The sequence below is a fragment of the Microtus oregoni genome, unplaced genomic scaffold (assembly GCF_018167655.1).
Source record: "Microtus oregoni isolate MIOR12 unplaced genomic scaffold, Mior012 000009F_ref0000495, whole genome shotgun sequence".
Classification (NCBI taxonomy): domain Eukaryota; kingdom Metazoa; phylum Chordata; class Mammalia; order Rodentia; family Cricetidae; genus Microtus; species Microtus oregoni.
The window spans coordinates 55,514,808-55,529,223 of NW_024543068.1; the positions used below are offsets into that span (position 1 = coordinate 55,514,808).

A 14,416-nucleotide genomic window follows, 5' to 3' on the forward strand; every position below is an offset into this window, starting at 1 on the left:
CCCTCCCTCTTCCTCCTTGGCACTTCCCACTGTTCTGTTGCGGCCACTCCACCTTCCCGGCATCCGACCTCACGGCTCCCAAAAGGATAACCTGAACCTGAGACATTTCTAGGGGGAAATCGAGGGCCTCTTTACAGCGTGCCTGGTGTGCAACCTTCCAAAGTGTTGAGGCCACCGTGGCAAAGTAGATAAAAGACACACGATATGCGGCATAATCCTGGATTTAAACTGTGTTTGTCTTTACCTTTGCTACAATGTATAATTGACAAAATGATGTCTCCTGCTTTTGTTAATTTTACTACGTTATTTAAGAGAATATCTAATTTTAGGGCATTCATATTCAAATGTGAATATGAATTTAAGGCTGAAAATAGATATAATACATGAAACTCTCAAATATTTGAGAGAAAATAAACTAATGATGTATTACATCCATCTCCACACGTGCGAGCATGTCCATTGTATGGAAAGTAGTGTCTGGATTACTGTTTTAACTTTGCTGACAACTTTAAATGCTCTTCTTCCCTGGAAAGATGCAACACAGTTGGCCAGTGTTTGACCTCTCAATTCTTCATGTGAATGATGGAGTAGGATCCTCCTGAATTTCTCATACCGTTCCTCATGCCCGAGGAGGCAATGGCAGGGTCCTGAAAGACCACCTTATGCAACCCTTCAAGAAGATGCAACCAAGCCCAGATAGCTCTCGGGTGAACTCCGCCTAGTGGGTGTTGGAGCTGGCCCTGGACCCTAGGCACGATATCCTCTACTTCACACTCTATGGCTGTGTAACCATCAGGTTGCAAAGGAATGACAGGTGTGGTCTGTCCTGTTCTCACCCCCTCTGCTCTCAGGCTCTCTGCAGCACTGCTACACTGACTACTCTCAGATCTGCCTCTGGAAACCCGACCTCGGCCTGAAGTCCATCCCCCTGCCAACTCCAGGCCACTAACCAGCACAGCTCATGTAACATGTCAGAATCAAATGCTGAATTCTCGCCTGCCCCTGCTTTTCCTTATCTTGGGTTCAGAGTTCATCCATTTCACTCAGCAATCAATGATTACTTGAATCAAAACATCACATACTCTCTTATTAATATGTACAATTTTGTGGGTTTTATGTACCAGTCAATAAAACAAATTTAGTTAATAAAAGAGAGCTTGTGTCATTATTCTTATAGACTGGAAGGCAAGAAAGGCAAAGGGCCACTGAGACATGAGAAGGCTCAGTGGGTAAACAAAAGTGCTTACAGCCAAGTCTGGTGATGCTGGGAATCCCGGGTGGCAGGAAAGACTCCCAAAAGCTGTCTTCTGACCATCACACACATACACACACACACACACACACACACACACACACACACACACGTATACACACACAGAGAAAAACAAATGTATGAAAGGAAACAAGGTAAAAAGAATGAGGAACTCTTGTTGTTGTTTGTTTTGATACGCACTACACAGCCTAGGCAGACTTTGACTCAGGGCAGTCCTCCTCCTACCTTAACCTGCCAAGTGCTGGGATCACAGGCGAGCAAGAATTCTCTGTCTATGTCTCTGTCTCTGTCTCTGTCTCTCTCTCTCTCTCCAAGACTGGGTTTTTCTTTATGTAGCCCCAATGGTCCTGGAACTTACCCTGTAGACCAGGCTGGCCTTGAACTCTGAGATTTGCCTGCCTCTGCCTCCCGAGTGCTGGGACTAAGGGGCCACCACCGTCTGGCTTAGAAATGAAAACCATTCAACAGCAGTTTGATGGTACCTATGATTTGTTTTTTTTCTTTCTTCTATAAGGATTCATTTCTTTTTATCCACATGTTTGTCTGTGATATATGCTGTACGTCTGTGAATACACGCTACACGTGTGTGGGTATCTGTGGACACCAGGGGAAGTGTTGGGTCCATTGGAACTGGAGTTACAGGGGTGTGAGCCACCTCATGTGGGTGCTAGGATCTGAACGTGGGTCCCTCCGCAGGAGCAGTAAGTGATCTTAACCACTGAACCACCTCTCCAGCCACGGTTCAGTTTTCTTCACCAGCACTTTTATACTTATTTGGCCTTTATTATGAAGGCTTAGGCATTCTCGTCTTTGGAGCTGTCACTGCGGTGTACGAGCAGAGGACAGGAAGTTCTCAGCTGTCACGTTCAGCACAGGGCCACTCAGAAAAGCCACAAAACCCCACCGCCAGGTGTTAAGGACAAGATGTAGCACTACTTGGGCTAGCTGATGTGAATCACTTTTAGGCTCCTGAGGTCGCAGGTCTGGAATGGATCGGCATACCTGCCTCCTCCTCCACCAGGTCTAAGTCCATGGTTGAGAGTGACTTTAGCTGAGTTCTGGACACATTATTCTTTCAAAATGGCCCAGGTCACAGGGTTTCTCCCTGCACTATAAACACGGTCTTCATGCACCTACACCACTAGGCTCTACGGGAATTTACCAGCTGTTCAACAAAGGGGCCCTGTGTCCTTCCCTAAATACACTTGGGACAGTGTGGACAGACCACAGGGGCTTCACGGGTCTACTGTGACTTCCAAGGAAGGCCCTCTTCTCAGCCCCCAAGGCCTCTTCTGCCATTAGCCTGCCAGCATTTCAAAAAACAAATTCTGTGAGCAGTTAAACACAATGAATAATAGAATTTTCTATTTATGATTGTTCTTTTTAAAACGATAACCTGTCAGTTGCTCCTTGAAGTCTGTAACTGTTTGCCCACAGCTCCTCGAAACAAAGCCGCCATTTGACAGGTCTCTACCTCTTCCTGTTTGCCGTCCTCAGCTTCCTATGGTTTTTAAGCTTGCCAGTCCCTGGGATGCAGGATAGCGGTGAGAAGGCGGGTGAAGGAGGGCAGATCTTTTACGCAGTCATAACACACAGAGAAGGAAAGACCAATTACAACACACTGTACAATGACATCTCATAGTTAGAGACCCACATATGGCAGCCAAGAAAACACAACATGCCCAGCACCTCAGAAAGGCTTGGTGAGCTGGCGCACAGTTTTGTGTCCAGGGCTTAAATGAGAACTCTATGGGGCAGAGACTAGGAAGCAGAAAGAATTGCGATGTTGGAGAGACTAGGAGCAACAAGGAACCCACAGACCTTGGCTAGAACCCCATAATGGGCTGAGCCCTGTGGCCTTTGGCCTTGACTTTGATAGGGAAATCCTGTGGCAGTGAGGGCTCTTTTCCCTGGAGCTAAGCCTGTAAACTTGCCTAGAGGTTGAAGCTGAAGAGGATTCCAGAAGGAGACAGAGCTGTTACACTCATAGCAGACATCTAAGCGACAAGACCCGGGTGGCCAAGTGGCTGCAGCTCTTCTCCAATTCTCCTGAGAAGTTCTTTGGGGGCTTATCTAGGTTAGCAGGGAATTCTGGGAAATGCGGCAGTCTTGCCCCGTGGGCGCTGGGTTTCCAGCTGGGTTTCACATCAGAAGACGGTGGCACTCTGGCTTCCCAGTCCTCTCCACTGTGTCGCTGTGACTAAGAAGTTGTCATCTGAGATGCAGATACAAACCTCACTACTAACTTCAGCTGGGCCCCTTGAACATCTGGTTCTTTGGGGCATAACATGTCCTGCTTGTCTCTCCTTTTCTCCTTTCCGGTGCCGCTGATGGTGCCTGGGACCTTGCTCATATCCCAGCCTTTCAGGGTGTTTCCCCCCCATGGCCCTCAGGTTGTGTTTCCCATGGCCTTGCCTTCCCCATCTGCCTGTGTCTCATAGCTAATGCCACCGAAGCCCTGCTGCAGCCCTGAGCATAGTCCCTGTGCCCTGCATGACTGACCCCCAGTGCCCCTGTGCTAAGTGGATTAGGAACAAGGAGCGGAACATTCTACAATCATCCTGATGCCTTCAAGACTGTCGCAAATGACTCGGGCATTTTCACTGTTAAGCTTCTAAATGAAGCAGCTCTTTCTTGCAGGCACAAGCTAATTAAGTGATTATATACAGCAAAGTGGTCCATCGCACATCGAACTGCTGCAAAATAGCAACAGAGCCGGCGAGAGCTGGTGCTGCGGGCTCACGGGCGGCTGAGCTGCAACTGCCGAGTCCTCAAAGACGGCTGGAAGGGAAGCCATTGTGGAGCCGTCCTAGTACGGGAAGCGGGAAAGAACAGGGCTGGGCAGGGCTGTGACTCAAGTCCCAGTGATGACAGCAGTTGTCATGGAACCTTGGCCACACAGCCTATGAGCCTTCCTATGCCCCAATCAGTCCTGCCTCAAGCCTGCTGTGTGGTGATAGCAGCTGAGAGAATAGATGGAAAGCTGCGGGGGGGGGGGGGGGGGGGGGGGGGGGGGGGGGGGAAGAAACATGGTGGGAAGCCACGCCCACCTAACCTTCACGGAGGGAAGCCACGCCCACCTAGCCTTCACGAGGGAAAGCCACGCCCACCTGGCGTTGACCTGCCTTTGGTCTACCCGCTGGTCTTCAAGCTTCCCAGGCAAGTGCCTCTCCTCGCTGAGCGACCTCCCCAGCCCCGGTGAGGACGTTGCCAATAAGATCTGCCGCAGCATGAGATTGACAAGATAAAAATAGGGCCTTTGTGGAGCTGGAGAGATGGCTCGGTGGTTAAGAGCACTTGCTGTTCCTGCAGAGGACTCAAGATTGGGTCTGAGTAGACATAGCTGTGGCTCACAAACATCTGTAACTCCAGTTTTAGGGGACCCGATGCCATTCTTTGACTTTTGCAGGTACTTGGTACATATGTAGTACACATGCATACATTCAGGCAAAACATTCATACCCATAAAATAAAGTCTAAAGAAATTTAAAACACGGCCTTTGGGATGAACTTGGAAAGCCCTCTTCTTCCCTCCCTCCCTCCCTCCCTCCCTCCCTCCCTCCCTTTCTCTCCTTTTGCCTTTTTGAGACACAATCCCATGTATCCCACGCTGTTCTCAAACTCCTGATCCTCTGGCCTTTCCCTCCTAAGCGTTGGGGTCACGAGGCTGCACTACTATGATAGTTTCGAGCTTGAGTTTTCTGTGACTGATGTCCCCATTGCCCCTCTGTTACAGGGGACAGAGCAGTGAAGTCCCTCCATTCTGAACGCCGTTTCTGCAGAGAACCCTTCCGAGAACCACAACAGAAAGTCTCCCACAGACCTGTAGGTAGACCCTGCCTGAAAAAGACATGAAGCCTTGTGAGCGTGGGCACCGAACCTCCATTCTCGTTATCTGCATCCCCAGTGGGCTCTGGTGGAAAGAGTGCTCGATGTGAGGCTCCTGCCCCTCAAAAGCCATCCCACCCATTCTCAGGCGCCTCCTCTAGTCCCTGGGACTGTGTGCTGTCCAACTGGGACAGGGTGTGGAGAGTCGTTTTCGGGTCCCAGAGCGCTGTGCAAGTCCGTTTGCTTTCCAAGTGCTGCATACCCATGGGCTTTCTTGTCGAGGACGAGGAGGCACAGAGGGGAAGGGTCAGCATTCAGTGGCGGAGATGATTGAATGTCATTTGATCCGAGTGACAGAAGATCACAACCTACCTTGGTCACTTTGCACAGTGTTTGTCAGTCTGGTCCCTCGTTTAAGGGCTACATTTGTCTATCCGACACGTGTTTACTGATTACCCGCTATGAGAGCTGAATGACAGCAAAACCAAACCAAGCCCAGAGTCCCGTAATCTAGCCCACTTGTTCCTAAACAGGTGTGGGCTCAGGCACGCCTGCTGAAGAGGGAACAACCTCCAGGCAGCTCAACGAAAACACCCCATGTTGCATTTTTGTTAGATTCTAGATTTCAACTGAAAAATATTAACAAGTTCAAATGAACCATAAAAGAAAGGGTGAAACTTCTGCCCCTTCCCCTCTGAGGCTCTCCCTGTGTGCCACCTCAGGTTTCTGGGGTCTCATTCATTATGACCGGACTCCCTGTTGAAATGTCCACCCAGCTTACTAATACCCCTTGGATCTTCATCTCATGGGGGATAAAGGCCTTAAAGGGACTACGCACAAGCTGGAGGGAGGGTAATTCTAAAGGGGACACTAAGACCACCGCCTTGGGATAGCTACTCCTTGTAGCCGGGCATCTTGGAGGGGGATAAGAGAGGCAGAAGAAGCAGGATCTGTCAGCAATGAGTCCCCCAGAAAATCTCATGCTAAGAATGGATACAAAGGTTCAGAGGGGCACGGCAGCAAGCAGGAGGAGTCCTGTGAGGGTCTAGTTTTGATGTGGGGTAGGTGACAGTGCAGGCTAAAGAAACAACCACATAACGAGCCCAGCAGAACAAGGACATTTACGGCAACCATGCCTCGAAGAAGCCCCGTGTACAGGTTCCTTCCTCATCAGGCCTGACCTCACCAGCTGACAAAGCCCACCAGGAGCTTCCAGATGAGTTTACAACTTCTCTCAGTGAGAAAAGAGAGTTTTCTAGTCTGTGATGCCACTCCCAAAGCCAAAATTCTTGAAAGAGAAGCCATGAGATTCCCCAGATAGACTCCATAAAAGAAAACCTTGGGGAAATAAGTACACTGGCAATCACTCAGAGCAAAGTACTACATCGGGCAGACACCTCCATGAGCCACCCAACAGGGACAGAACTGGCTCAGTCCCTAGGCCAGAGTGAGTCTAGACACTAGCAGCCAAGTCCTCCCTCTGAAGGAGTCACTTAGTCTTAAAATTCATGTTGCCTCAGGCATGGCCACCCAAGGGCAGAGCCTTAGACACTGGGCCACTCTTCTGCTTATTACACACCTGGATTTGGGGCGTTTGGTCTGGAGACAGTCTCCCACTGTAGCTCCCGCTGGCCTCTCCTGAGAGCTGAGATAAGAGGGATAAGCCACCACACAGAGCTCTTCACAGCCTGTCCCGCATCATCTCTTTCTTTCCTCGCAACACCGACCTACTAAAGACTGTGCTACCTAACGTGTAGTTTAGAATACAGCCACGCGCACTCAATTTGAACACTACTATCACCTGAAAGCCGTCTTGTTTCACAGCCATGTGCTTCAGGATGATACAACCCGTGGCCACTGTTTTCTCATGACTACATGGGCCAAGAGATCCTTCAAAATAGTGCTAACAAGGCAGAGAGGGAAGCAAGGCCAAGTGAATCTTCCATGGCACTAGAGAGGGGTGTGTGTGTGTGTGTGTGTGTGTGTGTGTGTGTGAGAGAGAGAGAGAGAGAGAGAGAGAGAGAGAGAGAGAGAGAGAGAGAGGTAGAGGGAGAGAGGAGACTTTCTGCAACTAGAAGTGGCCAGGGGAAGAGTCTGTAAAGTCTGCTCCGGTGGGGAGCACACCCATAATGAGTGTTGGCTCTCACGATGCTCTGGGGTCCAGGATTGTATACATTAGGTTTCATCAAACATGATTACATAATAAGGAGAGGCTGAGGCAGCGGAAACCTACAGCATCCAAACCACTGACCGGACTCACCAAATGTACGGAATATAAATTATAGATGAGAGAAGGGAGATTAAATCTGGACATTTACTTAGGGTTTAGAGCAAGGAAAGCAAGTGCTGAGACTTCCCCCACCCCTCTCTAATCTCAGCAGGCAGCCCACAAACACAATTACCAGCAGTTTTGAAAGGTCTTATCAAATATTGACTTAACGAAGAGCCCATCTACTTAATGGTGACCTCCAGACACCCCTAATAAGCAATAAGCCCAGGGTCCTAAATTATATACTATTAAGCCATGGCATCCGCACAGTGGACAACCGTTTAAAATTAAGCATTTGTGGGGTGGATTCTGATTGGCAGAGGGGACAAAGAGTTCCACAACAGGAATTTGATCAAAAAAAGACACAGCTCTTAAGGTGCTTTGTAAATTCAATAGAAATGATCTTCAAAAGATTAGTGTTGTGGGCAAGGAAGAGCCTAAAACAAGCAGGGAGGAATACCAGAACCTGGGCCTAACTGGTCACAGGCTAGTGCTTGGCTCTCATGTCTTTCCTTGCTTTTCCCAAGGAAAGTGTTTGTAAAAGAAACCAAGCTTGCAAGGCTTCCTGCCAGCTCACAGTGGAGAAGGGTGGGGGGCGGGAGGCACTAAATGCAAATCTGACAGGCAGACAATCTCTTCCCTAGGCTCAGGAGTTTTAAAAATCTGCTTGCAAGACTGAGTTCCTGCTCTAAGCGTGTAGACAGTAAGAGATTTCCAACCCTGATTTTTACAATGCTCTAGGGTACAGCCAATGATTACAATGTGTGCATTTAAAATTCTCAAAGCCAAATTAATCTCAATTTCTGCTCACTGAAAGGGTGACTATCACTCCTTCACCTTAGCTACCGCCCTGGTGCACCATCCTGAAAGATGTGGTAAGTCCTTCTTGGCACCTCCACCTCTACCTGGGTTGGAAGATGTTACACGGATGCTTCACGTCTAAGTATTTCTGTCCTGCTTCAAGGAGCAGTCTCTAGCTCACAGGAATCCCAGAATGCTCTGAGTCCTTTCCTCTCCCTGCCCCCTTCCCAGCCCTTCTCCAAACCCCTCTCCAATCCTGTCTCTGAGCCCAGCAGTGATGTCTGCAGGGAATCCAGGGCTTATCAGGGGAATAAACCTATTATGGCTTCTATCAGCTCACTTCTCATGCCTGGCCAGCTGGGCGCGCTGCATGCAGTAAGGCGTTTAATCCTCATGCGACCTCTCCGGAAAAGCATGAGATACTCATTTTCCACCTACAAAAAAAAGAAAAGGTTTAGGCTCAAGTAGAGCCAGAGTTAGCCAAGGTGAGCTGAGCCGGGAACCCAGCTCCAAGCCTGGTTCTGGGAGATCCGAGTGGTCACTTTCTTCTGCCTGAAACTGGAGGTTTGGACTCCTGTGTTTGAACAGTGGAAGGATTCCGGAGTAATGAATCTATTTCTTTGGTAGACTAGGAGAACCAGGCAGGGGATGCATCCCAATTCTGCTGCCCCACCATGCAATCTTAGCAGCAGTTTTTGTCTGCTGGGTTTGGCCCACACCAGGACTGTGTTATTGACAGATGGGCCAGGACCTCAGTACATTTCCTTGCCAGTCTCAGGACATCAGTTCAAAAGCAACCACTCTAAGACGGACAGTCCTTGATCTAGAAGACGTGGGGAAGCTGGAGACACAGACGGTCCCATCCTTCAACCGGCCACATGCTCTTGAGCAATCCTTGCTGAAGACCACGGGGCACTCCGACCCACTTAAAAGCCTCATTGAAGACAGCCTCTTTGTTCTGCTCAGGCTTGGTCCCAGCGAAAGGCAATTAGGCCATGGGTCGCTGCCCTAGAAAGACTAATGCTGCTCTCAGGAAGGGAGAGCGGGTTATGAAGCAAGAACGCCCCACATGCTCGGTCCCTCTGCATGGTCCTGTTTCCTTCCCTGTTTCTCAATCAAATGGTGACATCCCCAGAAATCCTCAATGAGACACCAAACAGTTAAGGTGGCTTGGTTGTGAGAGCGTTCAGCCTCTAAAACAAAGAGCTATACAAGGTACCCAGACTCGGGTATTTGTTATAACTATAGAAAAAAAATGAAAATACTGATCAATCCACATATCTTATACTATCAGTAGTGATAGTGGAATCATAGTGATGTGGAATAAATAGTTGTCGGGATTTTCCCTCCAGTGTGCTTACACTCCCAGGCCCCCACCCCAATACCTAATTCAACCAACCATATTTGGAGTCCTGGGGTGAAGAAGAATATTCAGATAGCCAAGAGATTCCATGTTTGTGTGTCATGGGCTTCTTAACCAGAGTCATCTAGGAGATGCCAGGTGTGGGCCTCAGGTCCTGCCACTTATTCTCAAGGCCTCCACAATCACTGGGTAGAAGAGTGGCCAATCAGAGGGCTGGAACTTCAGCCATCATAAACACATGACTTACCCCAGGAGAGTGGCAGTGGTAGGGAATAGGATGTGAGCGAAGAGAAAGAAACAAAACCCAAATACCTCATAGAGGTGTGTGACAGGGTCTCAAACCACAAACGCATGTCTATACCTGCGGGCCTTGATCCTACCAGAACACAGGGAGTTAAAGAGGAAACCACTCTTGAAACGGAAACCAATTATCCCTGGCAATTTATTAAATAAGGAAGGTTTCTAGGCCTTATTAAAATGAATGCCTAGCGATTCTCCTAGGCTCAGACGTTTGCTTCCTCCCTTGTCAGCACCTGCTGGCAGCCGCTGGAGGAATTGCACCAATTTTGCTGCATGTGCAAATCAATTTGATTTCTCCCCCAAAGACAGAAATGGGCAAAGCGATTAAACTATAACGAAGGCATGTCATTGGCAGCACAGACATGAAGGGGCTGAGGAGGAGTGGTCCTGAGTTGGGTGACCAGTGACGGCCTCCGGCCTGGGTTAAGTGGTTTCAACATCGTCTTCCCTGCTTGCCCCATCAACACAGGGTATGGGGATAGGGTCCACTAGTTCCTCCCCTCTTCCTCAAGTCCCTGGCTACTTGGCTCCCGTGTGTTCTCTTGCACTAGCTCCTTAACTATCAATATGTCCATCCATCTACCTGTCCATCCACCCACTCATCTTTTTACTCATCAGCCACCCCTTCACCCAGGCATCTAGCTATCCACCAACTGATTGATCCATTCATCATCCATCCATCTAACATCGATCCGATAGATATTTGCGAAGGACTCAATGTACAGACATTTAGAGAGTGACAACATATATTTATGTCTGGTTTTACAGTCAACAATGCTTCTGTATACATTATTTCATGAGATTATCACAATGGTCATATGAGGTGGCTGTTAGTATCATAGGTTTATAGACATGGACACAGATACTACTACTAAAACAATAAAGCCAGCAGGTGTCAGGGTCTGGACAGAAATTCAGGTTTTCATTCTGTTAAAAACTCATAATCGTACTCTTGGAGAAACTGGTCTGTGTAATCTCCCCATTTGTCTTCCCCTTGCTAACTAGATGCCACGATCCAATCAACATATATAGGCTCTGAGGGGGTATAAACACTGAGTTTCTGCCCTCACAGAACTCATGTTGTAGTTAGGGAAGCAGACATTAAAACATATGTTCACACAATAAATATTTGTTTTCAAACACACGAGGGAAAACTAGTCTGGATGTGAACGTTAGGGATGCTTCCAAGAGGACGTAATCATTGAGATGTGTTCTGAAGGATGAGTCAGAGTTTGGAGAAGAGAGGATGACAGAAAGCCATTGTTAGGGCAGGAAAAGCACGTGCAAAGACACTACGGCAGGAAGACCCAATGTGCTGAGAAGCTCAGGCCAGGCGCACTGCCGTGTGGAAGGGAGCCTGGCTCAGGCTGTGGTTCAGAACGCACAGACCTTGAAGCCATGATAATGGTTTCTAGTTTCAGTCTGAGAGCAATGGAAAGCTACGAGTCAAGAGAATGGCATGAGCAGCTTGGATTTGGAGTCTGACTTTGGTGTGCAGGATGGGTGGCAGAGGAGCAAGAGTGGGGGCAGGGAAAGCAGCCGGAAGGCGTTGGCGGTTGTCCAGGTGAGGCGTGATGGCAGCTTGGACCTGGGTGGTGGTGGTGGAAATGAGAGAAGAGCCCTACAGGTGCCCCCTGCTCTGCTCAAGCCTGCTTCCTCTCTAGACCCTGCCACCAGAGTGTGCTCACGAATTCGGAGGACATGGAAGCGTGTCCACAATTCAGGGCTCTCTGCCGGAGTCTCCTCTTCCGGGAAGCCTTCCGCAGACAAAGCCAGTCCTGCACGGGTCTTTCGGAAGCTGTGCGTCTCTTCTGCACTGCGCATGCTCACACCTGATGCTGTTCTAGGGCTTGGCGGCTCTCGGCTCCGCTCCAGGAGACGCTTGCATTTCTCTTGCTGTCTTGCTTTCTCCCTTTAGAAAGTAAATGCTTTGTTGGCATTTGCTGAATGGTATCAACAGGGCGCCTCTGGAAATTACATTTGTCAAGGATGGCTCACGCCAACTGCCTTCCCCCACCACATTAAACACTGGCCATTTACATCTGTCTTCAGGATCAGGTCCTAGCAAAAACGCATGTCCCCGTTTCCCCGTTATTTCCTCTGAGCTCGTTTCCATATTTTTTCCTAGCAGAAAGTCATTTCAGGGGGAAAGGAGTGGGGAGGAGAGAGGGCAGGACTGTAATTAAACTGGGCGGTCTGACTGGAATTCCTATACCTTTTAATGGGGTATTTGATTAATCCTTTCCACGGGACCCATTATTCATGCTGTGATGAAATCTCATTTTATAGCTCTTAATACATGGACCCAATTTATCCACATCACATTGTATTCTAATACTTGTCACCCAAGTTATTAGCTATCTCCTTCCCAGTGTAAAACCATCAGTGACTTTGATTAGCTTATTCCCTGGGGATGATGGGGAGATAAGAGAGACACAGAAAAGTGTGGCCACCAACGGCTCTGTGTCCTCAGAGCAATGCTACCTAACCAGTGTAGAGGCCGGGGTGGTCAGGGTGGCCTCCCTTCCAACACAGGAAAAACTCTCCGTAGGACCCCGGGACCTTGGCTGTAAAGGGTTAACTGCAGGTCCATCTGCAGCTAAGTCAGCCTCCTAAATGGGACCTTTTGGGTGTCTTCCTGATACCTTCCTCCCCAAACCAGAACACCCTCTTATTCCAGGTCGTCTTTTTCAGTAGAGTTCCTCCCCTCCCCTCCTGTCTGTTGCTGTTTCCCAGCAGAGCTGGCTCTCATCAGCCTTCTCCTTGCTTCTCCTCTCAGGACCAAACCAAACACCCACAAGCAGCTTCGGTTCCTTCTGAGACATGGACAGAAGGAGTAAGGGGCCTGCCTGGGACCCACGGAGTCTCTAGCTCCCTCCTTCTCATTAGGTTGAAGCCCCACAGTCCCAAGGACCATAGTACCTTCACCTTTAAGCCAGAAGCCCTGCCTATTGTTCTGAGATTTTGAGCCTGGAAAGACAGGGATGCAAGAGGCCATTGCTAGGGAGATGTGCTTTTCCCTGGGATCCCCCGCCACACACACACACACACACACACACACACACACACACACACACACCACGTTTGCAGGCTGCAGCTACAGAATCATGCCTCACAAACACACAAAGCAAAGTGGCAGTGTGTCAACACCAAGGGTCTCTTCTTCTGTTCTCAGGGACAAACACTGAGTTATGTGGAGAGGTTTGAGGTACCAAGAGCAAGGAATTGAGGCTTCAGGCCCACGCCAGGGAAGTAAGCCATCAGGGGACAGGTCCCCAACTTTGGTCACGTCTTCAGCTGATAGCTTGATTGTGACCTCATGAGAGACCTGGAGCCAGAACCACCTAACTCTCTGACCCACAGAAGTGTTCAAGACCATATATTTTCATCAGTCCACACTGCTAAATGTTGGGGATGTTTGTTACACAGCAACAGGTCATTCATACACACTGTCTAACTCAGAGGAGAGTCCCCGATGGGTTCCTTCTCGGGTTCCACATCACCTCATAAAGTTCAGGGAGCCTGATCTCTGTAGTACCCTTGACTGACCTGTCCCTGGCCTCTCCGGTGAGTCCTTACATCCCTACAGTGTCCCTAAGACAGAGGGAAGAGCTCTCTGAGGCCTGGGCATGGAATCCCACCCTCCTTGATGGCCATCCCGAGTGACACTTGGCATTAGGGGAGTGACTTTCTGTAGAGGGCATCCTTCTTTGGGCCATGAAACTCCCTCTTGTGTCTGAATCCTGGGGCCAAATGACCTCAGTCAGGCCCACAGCCAAATAAAGAGCTTCACAAACAACATGTTCCCTTCCACTATTACGGCCTCATCTCCTGCATCCTTTCTGCTCGTGCTCGGTGTCCGAGAAAGGTCACATCTTGTTTTAGCTTTGTAGTTAAATGCATCCGACGTAGGGTGTGTGTGTGGGGGGGGGGGGAGTTCCAAAACCGGATGGAGCTGTAAGTGGGCTTACACGTTGCAGGGTGTACCACTGCACTACTGTATTCTAGCTGTACATGTTGCAGGGTGCACTGCTGTATTCTAGCTGTACATGCTGCAGGGTGTACCGCTGCACTGCTGTATTCTAGCTGTGCTGTATTCTAGCTGTACATGTTGCAGGGTGTACAGCTGCACTGCTGTATTCTAGCTGTACATGTTGCAGGGTGTACCGCTGCACTGCTGTATCCTAGCTGTACATGTTGCAGGGTGTACCGCTGCACTGCTGTATTCTAGCTGTACATGTTGCAGGGTGTACCGCTGCACTGCTGTATTCTAGCTGTACATGTTGCAGGGTGTACCGCTGCACTACTGTATTCTAGCTGTACATGTTGCAGGGTGTACCGCTGCACTACTGTATTCTAGCTGTACATGTTGCAGGGTGTACCGCTGCACTACTGTATCCTAGCTGTACATGTTGCAGGGTGTACCGCTGCACTACTGTATTCTAGCTGTACATGTTGCAGGGTGTACCGCTGCACTACTGTATTCTAGCTGTACATGTTGCAGGGTGTACCGCTGCACTACTGTATTCCAGCTGTACTCCAGACAGGCTGTCAAGAGGGAAGTGGTAACACGGTCACCATC

The 14,416-nt window shown here is 49.2% G+C and overlaps 1 protein-coding gene across 7 annotated transcripts in view; it reads right to left on the reverse strand.

Moving 5' to 3' along the window:
- Positions 1-14,416, reverse strand: part of Atxn7l1 (ataxin 7 like 1) — a 210,534-nt gene that overhangs the window by 102,210 nt on the left and 93,908 nt on the right. The window contains exon 4 of one of the 7 annotated variants that reach the window (XM_041658208.1): positions 10,571-11,746. The exons of the other annotated variants lie outside the window; for them this stretch is intronic. Within the exon in view, the coding sequence (XP_041514142.1) occupies positions 11,661-11,746 (86 nt within the window). The 3' untranslated portion in view covers positions 10,571-11,660. Of the gene's footprint in view, positions 1-10,570; positions 11,747-14,416 lie in introns of those variants that run through there. 7 annotated transcript variants of the gene reach the window in all.